The 26,583-nt window shown below is 35.4% G+C and overlaps 1 protein-coding gene across 1 annotated transcript in view; it reads right to left on the reverse strand.

The window, feature by feature from the left end:
* Window positions 1-21,533, reverse strand: part of LOC111513083 (transmembrane protease serine 9) — a 54,929-nt gene extending 33,396 nt beyond the window's left edge. Inside the window, exons 1-4 of the mRNA XM_074181117.1 lie at window positions 21,459-21,533; window positions 19,065-19,320; window positions 13,166-13,344; window positions 6,320-6,622 (exon numbers count right to left, since the gene is read on the reverse strand). Of these exons, the coding sequence (XP_074037218.1) occupies window positions 6,320-6,622; window positions 13,166-13,344; window positions 19,065-19,320; window positions 21,459-21,507 (787 nt within the window). The 5' untranslated portion in view covers window positions 21,508-21,533. The remainder of the gene's footprint in view (window positions 1-6,319; window positions 6,623-13,165; window positions 13,345-19,064; window positions 19,321-21,458) is intronic.
* Window positions 21,534-26,583: the final 5,050 nt, after the last annotated feature.

The following is a 26,583-nucleotide window of genomic DNA, read 5'->3' on the forward strand; positions in this document are numbered from 1 at the left end:
TTCCAGGATGTATGTGTAGAATACGACCCAGCAACAATTTCGAAGAAGGAAGACCATCTTCTTTGATGAGGATCAGATCGTTTTCTGGAATCGATTTTTGGAGCTCTGTTACACCAGCAACGCAAAGTACGGAAATTGCATTTAGAAAATGCCAAAATTAGTTACTTTTTAAATGCTTTTTAGTTACCGAAGTCAAAAATTAGGAGCTGTGTAACTTACACCGCAACTCAACATTCAAAGTTGCCTTGCTAGCAGTATGTGATGCTAACAACGCAATGAAAATAATAATAAAATAATGAATGTTAAGGGAACACTATTAGGTGCTAATTAAGTGCTAAACGGTGAGGATCGTAAAATTTTTTATTAAAAAACGAAAGCTTCCAATTTCGCTAAACAACAGATCTAAGAATCAGGTCTCTCGATAACGAGGACGAATCCTCTATCAGGTATAAACTAAGCGTGGTAATGAAGTGCTAATTAGGTGCTTGCAAGAAATTAAGATGAAAACGACCGCTAATAAGTGAAAAAAAAATCGAGATACCAGATTTGAGAAAACAAAATTAACAATATGCAATAGAGTCTTGAGATACTCGTAAAATAATACATGGGCAATAAAAAAAAGTGCTAATTGAATGCTTACTAGATAAATAATAGTAAACCTAGATTCCATAATGCCTATGGGGTATTATGGAAAACCACTATGACTGATGGACTGAGTTCTTACAGTACGTTCCTCGATAAGTAAGGGTATGAGAATAAAGTGCTAATCAGGTGCTCATTAGATATTTATAGTAAATCTAGATTTCATAATTCATATGGGGCTTATGGACCCGATAACCAACATTCAAATAAAAATGTTTAAAAAATGTTTTTTCCGTTAACCAGCTATCGCACCCCTACGAACGATCACCCTCAGAAATCGAAACTTGTGCGAGCTAAGAACTAACGAGGTCTTACCTTTCAACGTGTGATTCCTAACACGGGTTGGACGATAGCAAGTGAGAATTGAGCGTTCAGCCTAGGGCTTGAACCATCGACTCACACATCGGCCGATTGACTGAGTGAACAAAGCATCCACGTCGAACCGCCTGGCTACCGACCGACCGGTCGGTCGGTTAGCTCGCACAAGTTTCGATTTCTGAGGGTTATCGTTCGTAGGGATGCGATAGGTGGTAAACGAAAAAAACATATTTTAAACATTTTTTTAATGGTGGTTATCGGGTCCATGGTGGTTATCGGGTCCATAAGCCCGATATTATGAAATCTAGATTCACTATAAATATCTAATGAGCACATAATTAGCAATCTATTCTCATACCTTTACTTATCGAGGAACGTACTGTAAGAACTCAGTCTATCAGTCATAGTGGTTTCCCATAATGCCCCATAGGCATTATGGAATCTAGGTTTACTATTATTCATCTAGTGAGCACTTAATTAGCACTTTATTTTGATTGTCTATGTATTAGTTTACGAGTATCTCAAGACTTTATTGCATATTGTTGATTTTTTTTCTCAAATCAGGTATCTCGAATTTTTTTTCACTTATTCGCGGTTGTTTTCATCTTAATTTCTTGCAAGCACCTAATTAGCACTTTATTACCACGCTTAGTTTATACCTGACAGAGCATTCGTCCTCGTTTTCGAGAGACCTGATTCTTAGATATGTTGTTTAGCGAAATTGGAAGCTCTTGTTTATTAATTAGAAAATGTTACGATCCTCACCGTTTAGCACTTAATTAACACCTAATAGTGTTCCCTTAACATTCATTATTTTATTATTATTTTCATTGCGTTGGTAGCAACGCAACTTTGAGTATTGAGTTGCGGTGTAAGTTACAGAGCACCTAATTTTTGACTTCGGTACCTAAAAAGCACCTAAAAAGTACCTAATTTTGGCATTTTCTAAATGTGATTTACGTACTTTGCGTTGCTGGCGTAACAGAGCTGATTTTTGGGTAGACGTTGTTTCAGCCCCGCTATGCATGTATTCCAGAGACAACAAAGTTATTGTATCCAATAGTATAGGTTCAAGCGATTTTTAGGTACACTAGCTGGGTCCAGGTATAAAAAATCAGTTACCAACTGAAAGGGCGTGAGGAGAAATAAAGCATAAAGGTCACATGACAAAGAATACAGAAGACGCGAATTCAAAAAGCTTTCAAACTAAACGGGCAGAGTATATAATTGAAAGATGAATAGGTTTAGCATAAGCTGCAATGCGAACTAAGTGAGATTTACCCGAAATTATACCTGCACCCAAAAATGAGGGAACGAGGTATTATAGATGACCAAGAAAATCTTCATTTTTCAAGGTCTCAATCAAATGTTCAAAACTAGTAAATTTTATTTTTCATTTATTTTTTATCAAGTTTCATAGGAATACAAACGAGACGAACCCAAATATAGTATTCACACATATAAGTTATGAATGGTATTCTAAGAAACAAGAAGAATAGATAATGCAAGCAGTGGTAAAAGTACGGCGCAAATTGATCATCCGAATTAGGTAGGGAGAGAACATGTTCCTCGTTCCTTTAGTTTCAACACAACTTTTCATTGATGTAAGTATATAATGTATATAAAAACGTTTTCAGTCTTCTCAGTTCTACCTCAACTCCTACTAAATTTGTGTTATTGGCCTAAACTAATTAGGTATAAAAATTGAGAGTGGTCCTGCTAGATCAACAGGGGTGGAGTTTTTGCAGAAGCCCAAATGCTCACACCATTAAATATTTCAGTTTTAGTTATCATTTGGGACGAAAGTATCGATTTGGAGAGATTTCAAAATGAATGTACATGCTCTGAGAATCATGAAAAATTTGAAATGTAATTTCTCTGAGATGAAACTTCTTATTATAATTTCAGAGCTTCATATCTATGAATGCATAAAATTTATTTCGGAACTTCCTTGCCTCATCACTCTCATAGACACCCTACCTCATTTATCTCTTCTTGAAAACAGAGCTCTCTAGTATTGTATAAAATTTTATAACCACTACAGTGAAAATGGATAAAACAAAAATTTTATCAGAGCTGTTTTTCAAAATAAGCTTTGACCATGAATATGTTAAGAAATTAGTATTGATCCTGTCGAGAATATGGTGGAATCCTTCTGGAAGGATATCTATGAACACCCGTAGCCACTCAATTTAGACACTCCAGCCCTAGCGCAGTTCGAAGCTTTCAACAGAGAGCTTCGACAGCCTGAGCTCAATGAACTGCGCAACCCGATAACCCAGGATGACGTTCGAAGGGCCTTTGTTGGTTCTAAGAACTTTGCTGCTCCAGGCTCAGATAGTCTGAACACTTATTGGTGGAAAAAACTACCAAGTACCCACCGCCATCTGGACAGAGTTTTCAACTCATGACTGGACGGAGAGCAGCCGATTCCTGATCGGTTTGTCGAGGGGCGGACCGTTCTTATCCCCAAAAGCGGAGATTTGTCGATTCCTAAGAATTACAGACCGATAACATGCTTGAATTCGTGTTATGAGTTGTTTACAAGCATCTTATACACACAAATACTCACCGCAGTTAACCGAGTGTTCGAACGGATATATGAGCAGAAAGGGTCGAAGACAGGAGTCGCTGGATGTAAAGAGAACCTGCTCATCGATAGATGTGTAACGCAGGACTCGATACAATATAAGCGTAACCTCTCTATGGCCTGTATTGATTACCGTAAGGCATTCGATACAATTTCGAATGAGCTCATCTTGCATTTGCTCAGATGCCTTGCGGTACCGACAATATAGTGAGATGCATTGAATAAATGATACCACTTTGACGAACTCGCTTTACCATAACATCTGGTCAAGCAAGAGTCCAAACTGGGTAGGTCACTTTCAGAAGGGTTGTATTTCAGTCCCCTTCTCTTGTGCATCTCACTATTGCCATTATCCGTTGCGCTCATAAATACTAGAGGGTATAACTGTGGCACCCCCGGAAACCGGAGGCACAAGGTCACCCATCTGTTTTATATGGATGATCCTAAACTTTATGCCTCTGGAGAGAAGGATCTTCATCAGTCCTTGAAGATGGTGGAAGAGTACACGCATGCTATCGGTATGAAATTTGGGATAGACAAATGTGCAATGGTCCATCTCAAAAGAGGACGATGCGGAGACTACGGAGAGGATGTGCAGCTCGTAGATGAAAGCATTCTACACCATCTGGATGCCGAGGTGGAACAACTCCACTCACAAGAGGTAACAGCAGTGAAAAACTCTCTCCGTGGCAAGTATCAGCACAAACTTCGACAGATCTGGTCATCGGAACTGTCGGGGAAGAACAAAGTTGCTGCAACAAATATGCTTGTCGTTCCAATCTTACTCTACTCGTTTGGAGTAGTGAAGGGGACTCGGGTGAAGCTGTATCAACTCGACGTAAAGACCCGAAAAATGATGCATCCCTATAGGAGTTTGCATCCCAAATCGTCCGTTCCACGGTTGTACTTCCCCCGACAAGAGAGAGAGGCCGTGGACTTTTGAGTTTGGAGTGTCTACACAACAGAATGGTACTGGATACAGCCTGTAAAGTCGTCAGGGAGTTCGGATCCCCTTCTCTGTATGGTCCGTGACCATGAGAGAGCAGGAATTGGAGCATTTCTCCTTAAGGCAGCTGCCCGAGCATGAGTATATAGTATAGTTTTCGACTCGGAACGAGGTGACCACAACTCTCTCACCGAGTTGGAACCCGTTCAGCAAAAAGCTCAGATAAAAGCCGCAGAGATCACCTTACTTCTGCGGAGACACAAGGATGGGGTCTTCTTCAATAGCATTGGAGACCTTGGCTTATTAAAGCGCCTGATGTTCGCTTTTTTCAGGTCGAGTGGGCTGAAGTCTGAAACTGAGGGGTTCATCACGGCTTGCCGGGATGGTGTCTTCAACACCTTAGTCTACCGCAGTCGCGTGATGGGTATAGAGGTTCCTGACACAAGGTCCACGGCCTGCCGCCAGGCGCCCGAGACCCTAATGCTCTTGCTATCAGCATGTCCAGCATATGCGGTCTCAGCCTATATCCATCGACACAACGCGGCCCTAAGAGTGCTATATTACCATTTACAGCACTCTTACGGTATTGACGAGACACCAGTGTTGCTCTACGCTCCGGGGGATATTGAATCCGTTGTGGGGAACGAAAAGTGGCGAATTTATTGAAACTATTCGTTCCCCATCCTCAGGATCATACAAACTAATAAGCCTGATGCAGTCCTTCTCGACCACCAGACCAAAACGATATTTGTCGTGGAGTTTTCAACTCCTGGCGATACGAATATCATCAGAAAAGAGGAGGAAAAACTGATAAAATATCGAGATTTTCTCTTCGAACTCCGCAGACTCTATCCAGATTACTCTGTCAAGAAGGTTGTTCTGATTATTGGAGTCCTTGGTGGAATAATGTCCTCTTTACTCTCGAATCTTAAAATCATACCGGCTTGCCGCACTAAGGCAGAAATCTTAGCCGCACAGATGCAGAAGGCTGTCAGTCTCGGGGGCACATGATTCTCGGACCCAATGATCATCTCGAATGTAAAGGGGCTTCAGGAGATAGGGCCTGACCAGCGCACACTACGTTGAAAATAATAATAATAATAATGATAATCGCCTTCATTGTTCCCCAGCAGTAGTTACATACAAAAATTTAGATAAATTACAGAGCTAGTTGCTGATATAACAGAAGGCGAAGTTCAACTCAGTTAGCACAAGTGCTACTGAATTGTTCTTCAGTTCATATTTTGGGTGGGTTTCAGAAAATCCAAAACATTTCAAAAACATTTGAAATTTGGGTTTTTTTTAATTTCTCTGTTATTTGAATACACTGATCCGTTACTTGGTGATAAGTATATATCTATATAAAGTCTCTGGTAAGTATGATCTGACCCTAGTCGATTATTATTATAGATCAGTCAAAAGCAGTAATACAGTACCATTGAAATGTATAGACTTGGTTTTTTGTATGCTATGTTTTGATATAGCTCAGGAGGATATTTCATGCCGTGATTACCATTTACGATAACGTAATTCATATCAACAAAAGTTCTGTTTAACTAGGACATAAGAATGCATATTATGCTGGAAACATTCATATACGAAACGTGGTCGGCTGATATACTTCAATATACAAGAGTGAAGACTATCAACTGTCTTCACTATCAACCTGGCAGTATATATGCCAGTCTACTTTCATAAAAAACTCCACATTATATTCATGAAACTAATTCCTGCATAAGATGAGTTTTATGAAATATATTCAAGTTCCTTTTCAATACTGAAAGTTTCCATCATTTTTTACGTCAAAGAAATGATATACCAACCTATGAGATAACATTTCTGGTGGTTATCCTTATCAAAATACATCAAAGGTCCTCCGGAATCACCGCCACAAGAATCTTTTCCGCTCTCAACACCTACGCAAAATTGGGTCTCGTCTAATGTTATTGGTGCGTATTCTTTTTCGCATAGAGAACGGTCCCTCATTGGTAACTGAACATGTTTGAGAGACGATGACGCAACTTCTGCTGAAGAATCCACGATGCCCCAACCTGCCACCGTCAAATTTTCCTTTGAAAAGTTTTGTGTCAGCAACTGGTCTCTTGGTAAACAAATTGAATGTACTGCTGAAAGAAAGTGCTCTGGTGAAAATAAGAACCACTCAGTCAAGGATCCAAAGAGAGTTCATTTTTCGCCCATATGTTCACAAGATGAAGTACATTGTTCATTGAATATCATAGATAGGCGAACAAATATAAATAACATCTTAGATTGGAGTTTGAAGAATAAATGTTCAGTCATTTCAATACTTTGCATAAAGGAGCCAATCATATTCAGTTATGAGGAAAAGAGAAATGAAAATTTCTGTTTTTTACCACTTTTATTTGTAACTAACGTTACTGCAGTTTCGTCCTATATGGACATTCTCAAACTTATACAATTTAGTTTTTTTAGTAGTTACTAGTTAGTTTATTGTATACGTTTAATTTAGTTAGTAGTTAGTTTATTGTATAAGTTTGACAATGTCCATATAGGACGAAACTGCAGTAACGTTAGTTACAAATAAAAGTGGTAAAAAACTGATACCAAAGATCTTGGATTGAGGTATACTACACAATTCTCATTTGTTGATCATATACGAGATATTATGAAATCTGGTAGTCGAATGTTGGGTTTTGTAATCAAACTTCTTCATTCTCTAATATAGACATTATTAAATTACTTTATTTTTTGTTGGTAAGACCGAAATTGGAGTTAGCTTCCATTATTTGGTTTGCGGAGTACCAAACCTATATGAAAGAACTAGAGAAAATTCAGAACAAATTCTTGAGGTATTTATATTTTAAGCGATATTACAAGTGGCCAAACAATAACTCAACAGGGTCTTTGTATCTACGACATGAATTTGAAATATTATCTTCAGAACAGCGACGTCAATTATCAGCAGTGATATTCATGCACAAATTCTTGAATAAAAACATTGATTCTTCAGAAATTCTCAATATGTTACCATTTCACATACCCCCTCGCGCACCCAATTTTCACTCATGTTCAATATTCCAACCGTAAGTACCGCAACGAAAGTTAGTTAATCGTTTGAATATATCAATAGATCTTGACTGGACACTTTCCCAATCAGTATTCCGCAAAAAAAAATTTGGAAAATATTTCAAATTTACCTATTTAAGCAATATTTCCCTCCACAGTTCTGGTACATATTTTACTATTTCCTTACATTCATAAGATAATAAATAAATAAATGAATGAATAAATCTCTAAAGTATTGCCTGGTACATATTTTACTATTTTCTTACATTCATAAGATAATAAATAAATAAATAAATAAATGAATGAATAAATCTCTAATGTATTGCCTATTAGAATATATTCATGACTATACCTTGAATACCATTTCTCACCCAATTGTTAATCAAACATATGTTACTCAATTCAGAATTTTGACATATACACGATATGATTCACGGACAGAGTCACAACCAGAAAGAAGATAATCCAGGCTAGTAGGCCGTGATCGAATAAAATTTCTGAATTATCAGACGAAACGTCTGACATCGTCAGTGGCATGCTTCGACTGCGAGGTCGAAGGTATTATCTTGAAGTCTCAGCAAAGACTGTCAGTCGTTTCTGAAATTTCGAAATATTATCTACGTTTGGTACTACAAGTTACATTCGGCCATGGCCTACCAGCCGGGATTTTATTCTCTCTAGTAATGAAAAATATGCTTATGAGCCATAAACGGCTACGACATCTCTTAAGAAGACGTCATCTTGGGGATCGATCGAAGACAATCCACCAATATGAAAAATAAACGAGACTCCCCATTGAGGTTCATTGTGAAGCCGAGTTTCAATATAGAACGCCAAACGACATTCGCTCTCTGTCTTTCACTGCAGCTTTCACCGCATGGCAACTTAATAAAACCAAAGCCCAAAGACAAAGCATTCGCAATTCAACATTATTTAACGTTTTTCGATCCGTCATGGGTCCCATCAATACCGCTGGGCTGTACTATGAATGCTTTGCTGGACCCAACTGTCCTTAATGGCTGAGACAGCAAAGGCGATGACATCTACTGAATCAAAGAGTATAAGGAGGTGTCATCGATTTTACTTTCTCAGGATTGCCCTTCAAGTAGTTCAACCTAGTATCACCGATGAGACATATGATGAGTCAAAATGGCATTATCGTGTTACATCACGAAACGACCTTCTAACGGCAAACCTTGGTTCAACAAAAGTTACGAACAAGCTGACGCCTCTAAAAATCTCGCCTACCGGCAGTGGCGCAAAAATCCCAGTGCCGAAAACCGAACTAGGTTTGTTAATGAAAAGTTAGGATAAATGAAAGCAAAGATCTTCACAATCAGAGAATTAGGGATAAACTGCTTGCCAATCCAAACGAGTCTAGATCCTTTTTTTCGGTAGCTGAAGCTGTTAAATCAGAACTTTACGAAACACAAGCGGATGGTTCAATTGCAACAACAGCCATAGGAAAAGCAAATCTACTAGTTGAACAATTTGTGTCCTATTCCATTCGGGAAAGGCAGCACCCACTATTTCCACACTTAAATCCACAATTACTTTTCGTCAGCGTCTAGTCAGGCGAATTTTGAAACAGCTCAATATCAACAAGGCGTCTGGCCCTGATGAAGTGCCCGTCATCGTACTTAAAAAGTGCGCAAATGAACTTACACCAGTATTTTGCAGACTTTTCAACTTGTCTTACAAGAATGGGGCTTTTCCTTCTTGTTGAAAAATTGCTCGCGTTCAACATATTCCCAAAAAGGGCAAGAAACATGTTCCAAATAACTATAGACCAGTCGCTTTGCAATCAGTGATATCAAAAATCATGGAGAACGTCGTAAACCACCATATCCTCAAATATCTTGAGCGATCACCAATATGGCTTTTGGAAACAAAGATCAACAGGCGACCTTCTATTGTATGTCACCCATATTTGGAATAACGCAATCGAGTAACATGAAGAATCAAAAGCTGTTGCGATTGATATTTCTCGGGCCTTTGACTGTGTGTGGCATGAGGGTTTGCTGGCCAAACTTCAAAGCCCTGGCTTGTCGGATCATTTCTGTGTATGGCTCTCCAGATTACTGACTTGTCTCGTCATTCCATTTGGATTCCAGGACATCGGCTAAGGAGGCACATCTTCACAGGCAGCAGGAGATTACATATCTTAATGAGGATTCAGGAGTGATTTCGAATTGGTGTGGAAATAATCAGGTTCAATTCAATGCCACAAAAACCCAGGCATCGGTTTTCTCCAAAAAAGTGAATATCTCCGAACCGTATATAATGAGGTCAGGTCAGACAATTCCGGTTTCTGCTTCGTTAGAGATCAAAATAGACACCAATATGTCTTACAGTGGCTACTCCTCAAAAGCTTGAAACACTGTTCCGAACCAGGAAACTATACACACCTCAGCAACTGTTGATGCTTTATAAAGCTCAGATCAGACCTTCTTTGGAGTATTGTTCTCATGTATAGAACACATACCCTGAAGTTGCTGGATTCCATCCAGAAAATAGCCTGACTCTTGACGCGAATATCACGTGCAACCTTGATAGGCTGGAAAGTCGAAGAAAGGTTGGAGATTTGTCTCTCTTTTATAGATACTTTCACGGGAGGTGTTCAAGTGACTCGGCACATTCTGATCCACCAAGAGCGGTACATCTCAGAAATACGCGACGGACTGTGGCTGCTCATCGTTTTGAGGTTCAACTCAGTACACCTCGATTTCCACTGTTCAAGAAATCTTTCGTCTGGAGAACTGCGTTTATGTGGAATAAACTTCCTGAAAACGTTTTTTCAAATGAATTTAATCTCCAGCGATTCAAATCCAATGTGAATCAGTACTTTCACACAGGCACCGCTCTGGAAGCGCCTTAAGGATTTTTTGTAGTGCTTGTGTTTTGTCCTTGAATACCTTATTTTGGGCTTTTGATCATCTAGTTACATTGTGGTGAAAGCTGCAATGAAAAACAAAATACAAATCTCGTTCCAAGCGTGACTTTACAACGGCTCGCCTTGGAGAGTCTTGTTAATCTTCGATATTCCTATATAGATTGAGTCTTACGTCGTTTCCATTGATAGCTTCTCGGTAAGAATCTTTCTCAGCCTTGTCCTTGGACAACAATAATCTATGAAGATCCTTTACCCTATAATTCATCTATAAATAAAATCGATGATGTTAGTTTCGAAAGGTCCAAAAATGATTGTTCAACTGATAGAATAACTGAGGAAAATTGACAGTATCGAAAATAATTTTTGATAACATGAACATTGCATTGTAATTCGCTCAATCCCCATTTCTTCGAATTGAAATAAGGGTGGAGTAATATCTCAATGAGAAGTTGCTGGATTGCTTCTAAGAATTGGTGCATTAGTTCTAAAGATACTCGAATGTAGCTGAATTAATTTGAGTGTTGAAGTCTGTGTATTATTTTTCAACCCTTTGAAATTATAAGATAGGGGGTGCCTAATTGCCTAAAAATTGGAAGTGAGTCGACCTCATTTTGAGAATAATGAATGTATTCATCGTGTTACCGAGCTATTCAACCAGTAGGCTCCTGATGTTTTATACAAAGAGACTTGGTTAAACTTCGATCACCGCGTGCAATTTTGTTACAGTATATAAGTGAAAAAGTGATGGAAAATGACAACTTTTTTTTAATGTGTAATGAAAGGTTGGCGTCAAGTGGCCTTCTCGGTAACTTCACAGGAATACGAATATGAGTCATTATTATATCTTCAAATGTTTCATGATGAATTTCATTAGTTCAGACTTCCATTGTCTGATATTATATAAAATTATTTGAAATCCCTGAAAGAACTGATGCAAAAAGAAGAATTAAAAAAGAAGCTGTTAAAAAAATTTGTTTGAAATGTGTTTTTCCGTTAATCAGCTGAATAGCTGATAGCTGATAGGTGATTATATTACCAAAAAAAACATGAAATGGAATAACAGTGAAATGAAATAATAGTAAAAATATAACAATTGAACAATTAAAATTGAGAGATCTCAAGTCAAGTTACTTCACGATATTTCGATTTTTAGTATCCACAATCATCTTCGGGTGATGACTGGACTAATTCCTCCGAGAGATGACTATTTATGGGTCATTTGAGTACTTTCACTTATCTCCGCTTTCCTTTTTTCGCTTCACCGGTTTAGTGGGAAAGTGGGATATAAATATGCTGCACGCAGTCATCAGAGATAAACTCAAGATGTATGAACCTCTGAAAAAGATAGTCATTCGCGCCAGCGAAACGTCAGGAATGTCTTCCTGACGTTCCAACTGCCTTCAAACCAGCATCAACTTGTTCAACAGGGTAAATTTTCAGAAAAGTAAGTATCAATGGAAATTTTGCTTTGATGTTTTATATAATATATTATTGGCATTTCAAAGCCCCATACCTTTCAAACAATAGAAAAATGGAATATTCCTTTGATGAGATATCACTCAACTCTTATTTTTACATATTTTCGATTTGTGTGAGAGATTATTTTCCTGTCAGTTTTGTTCCGCGGTACATTTTCGATAGCCCACTCTGTATGTTCAAACAGATGACCATCTGAATGAAAATTTTGTTCAACACGTTCCCCAATATTCTGAAGAATTTTTCAAATGATATGTGAACGGTCGTCCGCAATTGGGATATCCTACAAAAAATCGAGGGGCGCCTAATATTTTGACCGCGGAAGTTAGTCAATGTATTTTTTCCAATACACTGCCTTAAAAATTATTAGTGTAAATACTGACGAAAAGTCAAGAAATAATGTAGAGGATCGCCTTCATCATACTGTCTATATAAACTAACATTTTCCGCAGCAGTAAATTGGAAAAAGAAGAAACATTGAATGGCCTCCAGGGTCGACAGATTTGTCAACCCTTTCTTTGTGAGGTCACTCACATAAAATATCTATTGAACACAATTGGCATATCAGGGTATTAGTTTGTAGTAAGTCAACAACTTAATATGATGTAACTTTCTAGAAAATTCAATCACTACACTTAAGTGAAATTCATAGGATTCAACACGACATCTCACCTCAACCTAAAAGAAATATGTTTGTTTGAAAGTGATTGACAATGTTTCATGGTGAATTTTATTAGTTCGGACTTCTATTGTCTAATATGATTCTGACGTGATTTGAAATATCTGAAAGAAAGAATAAAATTAAAAAATTAAATCTAAATCAAAAAGATTACCTACAAAATATCGATTATATTGAACAATAATGAAATTAGGCAAAAATTTTAACAATTGAACAAATAAAAATGAAAGTAAAGAATGATTCAAACCAAATTACTTAATTTTTTAGAAATGTGATTTGGAATCTCTGAAACAACAAATTGAATTGAAAGAATTAAATTAAAATTAAAATGATCAGCTACAAATATCAAGCAATAAAAACGTGAAATGAAATTGTAATGAAATAAAATCGAATAAAATGAAATTTTCAATTATTTTTTTGCCCTGTTCAATATAACTGATATTCGTCACTAATCATTTTAATTTTGATTTTATTTGTTCTTTCAGAGATTTCAAATCATTTCAGAATCATATTAGATAATGGAAGTCCGAACTAATAAAATTCTAAATGAAATATTATGTTCATATTTCTTACCACTAGTAGTTGGTTTGCGTGCCAAACGCACAAGAGCTATGTCATTCCTGAGGCTAGTTCGATTGAATTCAGAATGAAGAGTGATTTTGTCAACTTCAATATCTTCGACATCAGTACAAGTTTCTGGAGTACAGGTCGCCGGCAAGGATGGTAAATTGGCTCCAACTCGAATCACTTTCCTTCAATTGGAAAAACTTGGTTAGTATCACACTTCGAAGCAAAAATTCAACCAAAAACAGTTTTTGTGCTCCTAATCATCGGAGCTATCAATATACACGTTTTTTAGAGGAGTATTTTCAAAGGGTACTTTGGTTCATCCCGCTATGAGGAGGTTATCTTTGGAATCTCAACTGTGATAGAGGTTTGAACATTACATTATTTCAAACAACTTCCAAATATCATTCTCATGGTTCTCCAATTCAATAATTTTGGCCAGAAATTTCCAAAATTATGTTCGAAATTAGGACGAAAGTCAGCCCCGGATTTTTCTTTAGGCGGTGCAAAAACTGAAAATGCTGCCTCCGCCCACTTATATTGATTTTTACCTTTATCATCTATATAATTTCAGCTACCAAATTTTCACATTAGGACATAGGCCTGACGGAAATATTGCATCAATCGTAGTTTTTTCTGTGTTAAGCCTATTTATTTTATTAACAAATATATATTCATGAACGTTATATATATATATATATATATATATATATATATATATATATATATATATATATATATATATATATATAGATATAGATATAGATATAGATATAGATATAGATAGATAGATATATAGGAATAGGATAGGATAGGATAGGATAGGATTTAAAACAAAAATATGTAGCATAGGATAGCTTTCAAAATGAAAGTATGTATGATAAAAATAAAAATCAAGTATATTATTGCATATTGTTAATTGAAATTACAATGTCACTATTCGAGCTTTCTGTTCAGCAAATAAATCTATGGCCTTGTCATAATTCAACTCGTGTTCAAATCTCAATTTGAATATTTCATTGCCACAATTATTTTGAACCTTCATCTAAGCAGTTTTTAATAAGTTTGCCTACTATTTTATTTTCAGATGAAATTGATCTATTCGATCCAGATCAGCCGTCAACTTCTTCAACCGTGCCATTGACATTGGTTTTGGAACCGGATTCCTCTAATGGTATGTACTGGTTTGGTTATTTCTTCATTACCATATCTTGCGTTTTCATGAATAAGTTTTCAATTTATTGGTGGAGTAATTGACATTATTCTTTTTCAGAAAATACTATTGGTTGTCTGTTGTCACCATATCAGATACAATTTTTACTATGAAACCTACATATCAAACTGAACATTGATAGGTTTATGTGTATACTACATTTATTGTTGTTTTATTGCAGATTCTGCAAACAAAATCGGAACCCATGTGGAGCATACATCTGAGTTACTGTTTTTTTTTCGATCGTTTATTTGACTCTTTGAATGGTTCAAAAAAAAATCCAGAGAAGGGAAAAATATTACGGTGTGGTTTAAGTGACACCTCTGGAATGAAGAAGCCCTGTTACTGCTGGATGGAATGGAGTTTCAGAGAATAAAGAAAAATGATCAAAGAAGGCCTCCCAGCCTGAATAATTGGTCATTCGTCATAAAAAATGTGAAGAATATTTGGCAGGTTCTGAAGTCCAATGGTTTTGATTATTTGTTAACAAGACGGCTGAACCAGGATCCGCTTGAAAATATGTTTGGTCAATTGAGAAGCTTTGTAGCCTTATACACCAATCCTTCAGCTTCCCAATTCACAAGCATTTATAAAACTGTGCTTTTTAATACAGCCCTCTCATTTTACAGAAATTCATTCAATTGTGAAGATGACAAATATGAAAACTTGTTTAATTCTTTGAAGGGACTGTTTTGTGAACGTAACGCTGACAGTAATGTTACTGAAGCTATACAATATGCAGATATAACATATAATCAGAGTAGCACTCTATCTGGAAAGTTGAATGAGTTGTCCATGTAGCTGGCTTCATTTTGAAAATAATCAGGAAAAGTATAATATGTTCAAATTGCAAAAACACAAAGTTTTCAACCAATTATGAATCTGATGCAAATAGACTCATTTCTATTAGAGAATATGGTGGTGGCTGGGCTAGAAGGCTTTGTTACCCATCCCCTTTATTTTTTTCATGTTTTTATGATATTTATAAAATTATACACTTTTGTTTTGATAGACAACCACATTCAAGAACACTGGTTTATTTAATCAAACAAATTGTTAATGCACAAGTTGATTTTGAATTTTTAACATGTAAAAATCAACATAAATTAAGCGTTATTGATTTGATTTTGAGAATTGCAATTAGAACCATATTGCACCATTTCTGTAAAAGTGTGAATAAAATTATGCAAAGAAAATCCATACCCTATACTGGTACTAATTCAATAAAGATTCAGGCATATAAAATCTATTTAAATAGAATTAAAAAAACTGAAAAAGCCACCACATGTAATAGTTTAGGTGCTTGATATTATATTATTGTTTTATTTGATTAACCTGTTTTATTTACTATGCCAAACTTTATAACATTACAATTATTTACCCTTCATTTGCGAATTATGTTTCATGAACTGTTACAATATATGAATATTATTTCTATCTTGCTATTGGAATCAACCATAGCAATGACTTTATATAGTTAATTTTTGAAATTGACTGCTTCCTTCCTTTTTTTGGAAGATTCCCACATTTCTTGTATCCAGATGGAGTAGTAGAAAGCCAAAAACTTTCTATCCCAAAGACTTTATTTTGATTTCAGTAGCAAATTAGAATATGTAACACTTTCAAAGTAAACAACGGTTGAGCTAATAAACTATGAGATTGGAACCTTTGGTGAAAAGTTGAAACTTCTCCTAGAGATCAATTACCCTAACACCAAACTGATATTTTTTGTACTCGACGCGTGTTTCGCTAACAAGGTTAGCATCTTCATCTATCAATTGATACTGAATCAATTTTCTTCTGAAGATGCTAACCTTGTAAGCGAAACGCGCGTCGAGTGCAAAACATATCAGTTTGGTGTTAGGGTAATTGATCTCTAGGAAAAGTTTCAATGATTGCGTTCAAGTTTCCCGCTTATTTGTTCAGTTCCGATTCTAAGTTATAGAGGGAGCTGAAAATCGTTGCCAGCTGACAGCATTGTCGTCAACTACGCATGCTCATAATTTGACAAATCGTTGCTGTGACATCTACAGGTTGAAACAACGAACTACAAAAGCATCTTCGACCAATACCATTGCCGTGGGGAGTCTATATAGTAAGTGGTATGTGAGTAAATTCGCAGGACAATACAAACATTAGGAAAAGCATTCTGCAAATCATGCGCATAGACCTGTTGCAGTAGATATAGAAACCGTTAGCCTTTTCTATATCACCAAATAATGAAAGTGGAGCTTATTCTTTGAAAACGTATTTTTGCAGTTCTTCAATTGACATTTTCAAAGTATTAGTACCAATAAGAAAAGCAAAATTCAACAAAAATTTTTCACTCGATTGATTTCGCTGAGAATATTTTCCCAAATAGTTGAATCGAGAATAAATTTAAAATTTTAAACTTCAACAGAAATATAGTATTTTCTCTTCTTTCAGAAGAAAGTCAGAATCAATACTAAGAAACATTGCCATTTTCCGAAAATAGACAGATTTTCATCACTCCATTAGCGATAATTCTATTGATTTAAATCTTTATTCAGAAACCTGCCGAAAACTACTTGTGAGTTTGATTCCTGTTACTCACATCACAATTTGGATTTCTTACATAATTTTTTATTGCATTCCAACCTCTCCATAAATGAAAAGCATGTCAATTCTTTCATGGAATACCACTTAAGTTTCACTGTCACTGTCACAAAAAATTAGTCCTTTTTTTCATATATTATATCAAAAAAAAACGAGCGATTCGCGCATCGACAAAGATTATTTTTGTAAAACAGAAAGGATATGTCGGATTATATTATAAGTTTGAGGGTTTCAGAAATATTTCGATTGTGATTGTCGTGGTTTTTGAGGGGGTTATTTAGACGCATTTCGAAAATTATAGCGATCTGAATTCCTGAAATGTACGACCGAACAAGTTGATGATGATCTATTCAATCAAATCATTTCCGGTTATAATTGTAGTTTGAAAACAACTTCATTCAATTCAGATGTGAGTTTTTCAGCATATATCTGTATCGACCGTTTTTGTAAGATTTGTGTTATTTTTCAATTCCGGATGATGAGATGGATAATTTGCTGTTTCAATTCCTGGGGTTTTCATGGCAGAGATCACTTTTCAGTATTTTGATATTGACAAACAAAATATTCAATGACAATTATTCGTTTTGAAAATAAATTTTTCTTTTAGTTCAGAATGATTTTTCTGAAAATTCAGTATATCATATCCTATATCAGAGTCACACATAAAGTCCACAACATATTGAAGTTTTTTCATTGATATATTTGATAAAATTTTATTTTGCAGTAAATTTATACTCGAGAAATGAGTGAAAATCGGCCTCTTTTCCTTTGTCATGTACTCCCTAAACCTGTCAAATATAACATTTTTTCTGAATTCCCCACAAAATCAGGTTTTTTAGAAAAATTAGCGACCCAAAAATTCGCTCAGTTTCAAATGTCATCCCTTTTCTCTCTACTGTCACTTCGATTTTCTTCCAATTTTTTGATTTGTTGAATCTTCTGCTCTATCTATTCGACTTAATTCTGTTCAAAAAAAAACTGTTTAAAATATGTTTTTCCGTTAACCAGCTGTTGCACCGCTACGAATGACAACCCTCAGAAGTCGAAACTTGTGCGAGCTAGGGACCCGTTCCACAATGGAATTAAAAAACTAGATACATTTAGCAAGACGAATTTTTGGAAGTGCATTTTTTCTAATGACAGGCCAATGTGGGAATTCACTGGACAAGGAATGACATCGAAGTCACGTATTCATGAAAATCATGAAATTTATATCACGTTCCGTTCAAATAGGTGGAGCGAGCGGTGGACTGAGTTTACTCCATCTCCTGAAGACGCCATCCCGGTTGGTGAAACACGCGTTGAGAAGAGTGTGCAATTCTGGTGTTTTGGAACAGTGCTTGTTGTGGAATAATGACATTATATTCATGAATGAATTACAAAACATTTTCAGGCAAACCTCTAGACTTTTTTGGCTGGCATCCTTCAAACCCCCACTTTAAATTGAACAACCCGGAAAAAATATTCAGTGAGTTTTATTAATATTTTATACACAATTTTTCTACATCCATTCTGGTAATTCGGCGGCTCCCAATTTTCTCAAATGTAACAACTTTCCTGCGTGATGGCACTTGAAGTTTGATAGCTAGCAAAATTCGTTTTGCCGACAAATGTTTGAATTACTTTCTCAGCAGATAAGTGACTCATATTCCATTGAATAGGAGTCAGTTATTATAAAATCTAAATGTTGAAATCAAATCGAAGTTTTGTATTTTTTTGAATATTACCATATGTATAATGTAAGCGACATAAAATCTAATATACACTATATCTATTAATATTTGTGTGTCAACGATTCACAAACATTCTGGTCAAATGCTTTTGGATTTGTCTTGCTTTCAGGACATAAACTTCTACCTAATACCTTTGATACATTACTAACAATTTCAAACTTTTCATTTCTAAATGAACAATTACCGCTCCGATCTATTCAGGCTCTTCAGAGATTTCTTTTTAGTGATAAAATACAGATCAATGGAAAAATAACCTGGCTATAATAATAGCAATATATTGCGGCCTCCCTATTACTCCATAGTCTTAAACCATAGAGATCATCTAAAGTGAATCGAATATTCAAAAACAACATGATTGCTGAGCCATAGATATGCAACTTACATTGATTCTTGCTTTCCATCCAAGCAATGCGCAGCTGTAACCACATACAGATCGTTTACAACCGCTCCTCCGCAATCAAAGCTGTAACCATTCTTTTTCTCGTATCCCAATCGCGCCATCCATGGAAATTGATTTTTTCCGGAATCTTCTCCTCCTATTATCCTGCCGCTGGGCTCCAAATTATCTCCGCACTGATCCAGTGATGGTATTTCTTTCCAGTTCTCATGTTTCATTACATCACTGTCACACAGTGAAACTGAAAAATTTTTGGCAGTTTTGTGTTTGTGATTTTTATTGAAGGGTTAAATCCCAATATTTCTGATATTATTGCAAAAAGTATCAGTGAACAGTTAATCAGCGTCCCTCCGTTACGAAAGTCCAGAGCTGCCACCAACCAGCTCAATATGAGCTACCACAGCTCATAGTTATGGCAATGAACACCACCTGACCTAGAGAATCACTGACATCAATGAAAGAGGTGAGTATTCACTCAATCAACAAACAATTCAAACATCTGAAATGTTTCTTTAATATACACGAGATGTAGGGAACTAATAGTTGTAACATTATATCCTACGTTTGTTCGGAATATAAGCACATAAAGTCTGAAATCAAAATATCTTAATAAAACCTGGGAAAATTAAAGTTGTGAGCTTCCATGCCAGATCCGTAAAATTACGTAGACCAGATGGGATTTGAAATAAATGAATATATAGACTTGGAGTTGGCAGAAGACTGAATACCTGTAACGAAAATTATGCCATAGTTGGTAGGAAATAGAAATGTTCCCGGGAAAGAAAATCTGGCATAAATTATGCAGCAAACTATTTAACTATTCATAAGTGCCAGGAAATTTAATTTAATTCATAGAGCAGACGAGAAGGTTGAACAATCCCAAGTATTTCCTAGAGAGAGAAGTGAATGTCAAAAAATAAAATTAGTTTTAGTTGGAAGGGTATATTTTTAGGAGAGATTAATGATTGGTGAAGGAATACAAACGGAATGGAAAAAAGTGTTTTTCACATAATTTATCGTTCATATAAAAGTATTTGACCTCTGGTAGAAGTCCATTATATCTCAAAGTGGACTGCAGTAGATTTGCGAAGAATGAAAACTCAAAGTCGCCTCCACAATTTAATATCACCATCAGATGAACGGTAAAACCATCAATCAGTACATGTTTCGAACCTATATAGGTTCATCATCAGCTCATTATTTAAAATTCTACAATTAAAAAAGAACAACATAACAATAGTTAATATACTGAGTATAAAATACTTGGAAAAGAAAATATTTCATAATGGAAAAAGAAAATTGTCACATGCTAATAATGGAACATATGGTCACAATGACATGTTGATAATAATGAAATTTTTTATGGTAAGTATTGAAAATCGGAGAAATTTATAACATCGTATTTCTCGATGATTGAAGTATGAGCGGATTTAAGCCATTACACCTGCTCATGACGATTTGGATGTTAATGAGTGGGTATAAGGACTTCAAGCCGTCCACACTTCAATCACTGAAAATGATGATGTTATACTTTTCTCCGTTTTTCACTACCTTAAAAAATATTTTTATCATTATTTTTAACATGACATTGTGGCCATTTGTTTCATTGTTAACATGTGACAATTTTCTTCATTGAAAAATATTTTCTTCTCCATGTAAGTATTTTATACTTCATTGTATCAACTATTGTTATGTTGTTCTTCTTTTATTGTAGAATTTAAAATAATTAGCTGATGTTGAATTTATATAGGCTCGAAACATGTACTGATTGATGGTTTTACCGTTCTAACATATGATGATGATATTGAATTGTGGAGACGACTTTGAATGTTCACTCTTCACAAATCTAAAAGCATGTGTTTCGAAAGTATATTTCTTTTGTGCGTTATTCAATGTCTATATGAAAATAGCTGTTTCCAGAGGGCTTTTTCTTCTAGTTTGTGTCTAAACGTTACTTCTTTGCATGATCTACATATCTTTATATAGAGTTGATTTTTGAAATTGGTTGTTTATTTCCTTTCTTTGAAAGATTCCCACATGTTTTATATCGAGATGGAGAAGTAGAAAGCCAAAACTTTTCTCTTCCAAGAAATAAAATTATTGTTTAGCTGCAGCTACTTTTCTTTACAAGTTCACATTATACAGAAAGTTTCCAGGGTGAATTTTTCAATTTGTCCTTGACTTCACTAGTTCCGATTCTCTATCAATCTTGTTTTATATATTTTTTCAGATTATGTATCTATTCGAAGTTGGATTCATTCCTATGATCATGAATTATGGGTCGGACGCACAACTAATGGTTCCAATTCTCCTTTGCCCACATTGTACAAAAAACAATTCGTGTATTGAAGTTTGATCAATTTCAAATCGTATACGTACCTCTGAATTCAATGAAGATAACGGTGAAAAAGAAAAACAAGTAATTCATTTTGGAAATAGCTCCTCATGGTAAATACGTTTTTTGGTTTTATACTGAAAATCCTGATATTTATCATAATATGTAGCTTTCTTATCTTTATGCCAAAATATTAAGTATAATCAGGAAATTATTTGTTTGACATGAAACAGTTAAATAATTTATGGTCAGAAAAGAAGATAATATTGATGGATAATAAAAATTGTTTCAAAGTTGCAATTTGAAGTAGTAATAGGTACGTATTGTTAACAGAACAGGTGAGGTTTTTCTTTTTTGAGGGGTAATAAAATATAATCGAAATACTCAACCAAAACTTCAGGTTTCCAACTTCAAAATTGACGAAATTCAATACAATGTTTGAACCTCTATTCTCCCCCTTGGGAGTGGAAATTCTTGATTCCCTTTCTTGATGATTATTTACGCTATACAATGAACCTACCTGCATATTTCAATATTCTAGGGTCAGTAGCTTCGGCTGTACGTTAATATAAGAGCAGGGCAACAGCTAGTTATCTATATTTTTACTTTGAAAATTTTGTAACTGAAAAATTATGCCAAATGCAATAAGTAATGAATAGCTTCGAGAATTGAATTAGGTTACCTATAAAGAAATTCGCGAAACTAACACAACCTCCAACGACGTCTGCACTCACGTATATGCCCGCGTTCGAATGGCGTTCTCCGCAATGGCGTTTCATTGCTCAGATTGCCCTTCTACCCCCGCTCATGATCCGCCGTCGTCTTACAGTAGACGCGATGCGTAATGGTTTACTGCGTTGCGTCAAGTTAACCTTATCGTGATAACTTTTAAAAGATTCGTCTAAATTACTCAGTGTAAAAGACAAAGGTTATCTATATTGAATACTCAAAACGACAATAATATCAATTTTCATAAGAATTTGACAAATATTCTAAAATGTAAATTGTAAAATAGTATCCAATTGATTTTTTTTTATTTTCTTTGAACTCGACACAAAGTAAATAATAATGGCACAAAGAAACTCTGACTCAGTTATCTCAAAGATGCTATTTTGTTCCATCCTTTTCATTGAAGAAAATGTATGCTTCTCCACTCACAGGCGATTGTGGTGAAATTGGTAACACGTGTGAATCGTTGTATTTGTGCCACGCGCCAGTATGCCGGTGTATGCAGTATGCTGTATAATGCTCTCTGAAGGTAGTCCCATTGTGATTTAAAAGTGCATATAGATTATAACAAGTAGCCACATTTTCTGCTGCAATTGTCCATATCCAATCCTTCTAAGGAAAATTCGGTGACATCATTCAATTTGCTTCTAAATGTTTCCGTTGGAAATAATATTTTTAAATGAATTATTAAAATATGGGAAAACTTGTATATTGATAGAGACTTTGTGCATTTTCTCCTTTCCTTGCATTTCGAACACGTCGGTTTTTCATTTTCATCCAAAGTTTCTTCTCTTGTAAACGAATACAAGTATTTACGGCTCAGTATTTTATATATAGTGGCTACCACATAAGATGTAGATATATGCTATCGCGGACTTTTATTTAAAACTAATTGAGATAAACAATCTTACGATACATTATACGCATGTAACTCTAACGGTATAGGCAGCGCACTTAATACTCATCGTTATATAATGACCAAAATCACACAAAACCTTTATAAATTTTGGCCTGTATTTATGAAAAGTTTCATCTAAATCCGTTCAGTCGTTTAGACGTGAAAGAACCACATACATACATACATACAGTTATCCATCCTCACAAACTTTCACATTTAAAATAGTATATTCGTTATAATAGTATATTCGTTATTTACCTATATCAAAAACCGTCGAATTCCTCAAGAATCTTCTAATAGTGAACTAGTCGAGGAGTATTTCCAGCTCATACACATTTGTATGGAAGAGAATCGTTTCTAGTTCGATAAATGTTTTACAAGCAGTATGAGGGTCTTACAAAAGGCACCCTGTTACCTCCTTTCATAGCTAATCTGTACATGATCAGAATGGAAGCAAGATAAGAGAATAATTACTTCCCACGGACTTGATTTTGATATGTGGGTGATAGATTTGCTATTTTCGACACGAAAGTAAAAAGTTAATTGATCAGATCCACCCAAAAAGAAATGGGTACTTCCAATCGTCTTGTAAGTATACAACGTAGGTCATCCAACAATTGTTCAGTAACATAATTCAAGTGTTGTCGCAGTCCAGATAATCAGTGTTTGTTTGGCAAAAACCTAAAGCTTTATCAATGATATATTCTGTCACTCATAGTTTCACTTGCAGCTAAACTACTTGCAGCACTCTATCTTGTAGGAAAGTCAGCAGATTCATCACCCTCCTGAACAGCCAAGTGTTTCCTGAGTCGCCTGGCTACCTAAGTTGTTGGTTTCTACCACAAATCAATGGGGTATATTTTCGCTGGATACCTAAGGTTCATACATCTGTTCTGGGTCTACAAGTGTATGAACCTGCTTCAGAACCTGAACGTGTTTCTGATTTATCTGTTAACCAACAGCTATCTGCTCTAGGTATTTTTTTTTTCTGGATGATCCAATTCTCTCTATTCTGGGGCTGGATCAGGCAAATTTGTAGTTAACAGAAGCATTTAGTCGAAGGTCAGTTCCAGAATGCGGTAACTTTTAGTGCAATTGGTAATATGAACAATTCTGTATGTTGCCAATCTAGCCTGTTTCACCATAGATATGTGAAGAGCAGGTGAGTCTAGAAGGATTTTCATGACAGTATCGTGCTAATGGTTCCGGAGACAGCATGTCTCGGTACACCAGAGAGTTACACCTGAGCCGTTTGTTGCAAAGCTTTTGGCCATCAGGCAATTGCTTCGAATGTGATCATTGGTACGACAATCATCAAATCTGTCCAATGAATTTGTTAGAGTTTCGAGGCCCCAGATGTTTCACTAATCTTTCGACATGTCCATAGGAATAGTTTAGGATCGACTATTCCTATGGACATGTCGAGAAAACGCGCCTCTGGTAAAGTTATTATACTGAAAATTGTTTTATTATTACTGATAGTTTTAACTTTTGTTCAACATAACGTAAGATATACGATTCATTGAAGTTGAACATTTAAAAATACTAGTACTTGAGCTGGCATCAACATTAAATTGTTAAATTGTTCTACATTTCATATAATAGTAGTTACAGAACTTGATCAGTTAAAAGTAGGAATTCTAGGCAAACAGGTAGATTTAAAAAAAGCATTTACCAAACACTAATAATTCTATGTACACAAGTAAAATTCAAACAAAAAGTGGTCAATAACGATTAATCCTCGGAGTTTCGTGAAAATGAGTTCAATATTGAGATGGTAGCCAGTTGGGTTGGCGTAAGTGGTTTGCTCTACTCATTCAATCGACCGCTGCGTGAACCGATGGTTCGAGCCCAAATGTCGTATGATCGATTTTCACTTGCTATCGTCTAACTCGCACTAAGAATCGCACGTTGAAATGTTAAGGCCACGATGGTGCTCAACTGGCACAAGTTTTGACTTCTGAGGATGACCGTTTGTAGGGGGGCAACAGCTGGTTGACGGATTTTTTTTCAAACGGATTACCTTCTTATTGGTCGTTCAATAGAAAAAATTGTTATTTTCGTTCATTCATTTCCAGGGATTCTAGAAGGTTCAATGTATGTCCTTTATTTTCTTTGTATAATATATCGTAGTTCACGTCGAAATCGTGGTTGTTCTCTGAAAGATGATAAGCATAGTTAGAATTAGTCTTTCTCAGATCAAAACTTTTTTTGTGTTCAAAACATCTCGCTTCGGAACATCTAAAATTTTTTCCTAGAGAATCATCTATACCTAATCCACATAGCTTATAAACACCCGACTCATTTTCCTTGTCAATGTTTGACTTGTTGATCTTTATATGTCCACCTGAAGTCTTGTAAGCTATAATGGTCACTTAGTAGTGTCTTTATTTTTACTAATAATTTTCCAGTTTGTGCGAATGTTCTATAGGTGCAAGGGAACACTTGGTTTTTGATCTGTTTATATAATTTTCATTGTAAGGAATGTGATTTGTCAAGACATCGGTTTTCTCCATTATTAACATTATTACTAACATTATTATATCCGGTACCGGATATAATATTGTTAGATCAGGCAATTTCGCTTTCTGCTCCAATAAGTATGTTGGGGGGTTAAAATAATCACCAATATACCAACCAGCAAAGTTGTTTTATAATTCAATGGTGTAGCAACAGTTTTATTTTATAATATAACTGTTATAAAATCAAATTGCTTTTGCTAATATATATTTGCTGCCACCAAGAATAAAATCCAGCATTTAAGAACAACCAGCTGACATCGATTCCTAATCACAGCTTTGAAAAATTCTTCAAAATTTTAGTTATGTTCAGTAAGAATAGTTTTGTTCAGTTATTCAAGTGGAACACCATCGATATCGTGGTGGAAATTAGTTCTTCAGCAACTTCTAAATATTATATATGTATATATATATATATATATATATATATATATATATATATATATATATATATATATATATTATACTTTCAATTTGATAATAATTCCATTGTGTGGATACTGTAGTGGAATATATGAATAAAAATAAATAATAACTCAATGGCGGCCATTTTCAACATTTATTTGGGGGAATATAATAGTTTTAGATTCAGTTCGAGGTGCTTCAAATAGACGAAGAAATGACTTGGTATTCCATAAAAAAACTTTCTGGAAGCTTTGAGTCGCCCTGTATATTGGAAATACTAAAAAACACTTTAAACTATCCCATCTAACCTAGTGCTTCAATTTTTTTTGCGAAAAACAGAAAAAGGTTATTATAATGATTAAAACCCGTCGTTTAGCCTTTATAATCGTTGAAAGAAACTTTTTAACCAAAACATCCCGACAGATAATATTTATCCGAACTGTATGTGAGACATTCTGTAATCATACAAGCACTTTTGTAGAAACCTACAGCTTTAAAATTAGTCCGACTCTGCCGCAATACCATCACTCCCAGAACTGTTTCTTAACAGTTTTATAGGGGTAACATAGTAGCTGAAATACGTTGAAATGCTTGCTACTGATACCAATTCATTTTATA

This window comes from Leptinotarsa decemlineata, unplaced genomic scaffold (genome assembly GCF_025532065.1).
Source record: "Leptinotarsa decemlineata unplaced genomic scaffold, Ldec_3_MD MMD2_tig00026307_RagTag_RagTag, whole genome shotgun sequence".
Classification (NCBI taxonomy): domain Eukaryota; kingdom Metazoa; phylum Arthropoda; class Insecta; order Coleoptera; family Chrysomelidae; genus Leptinotarsa; species Leptinotarsa decemlineata.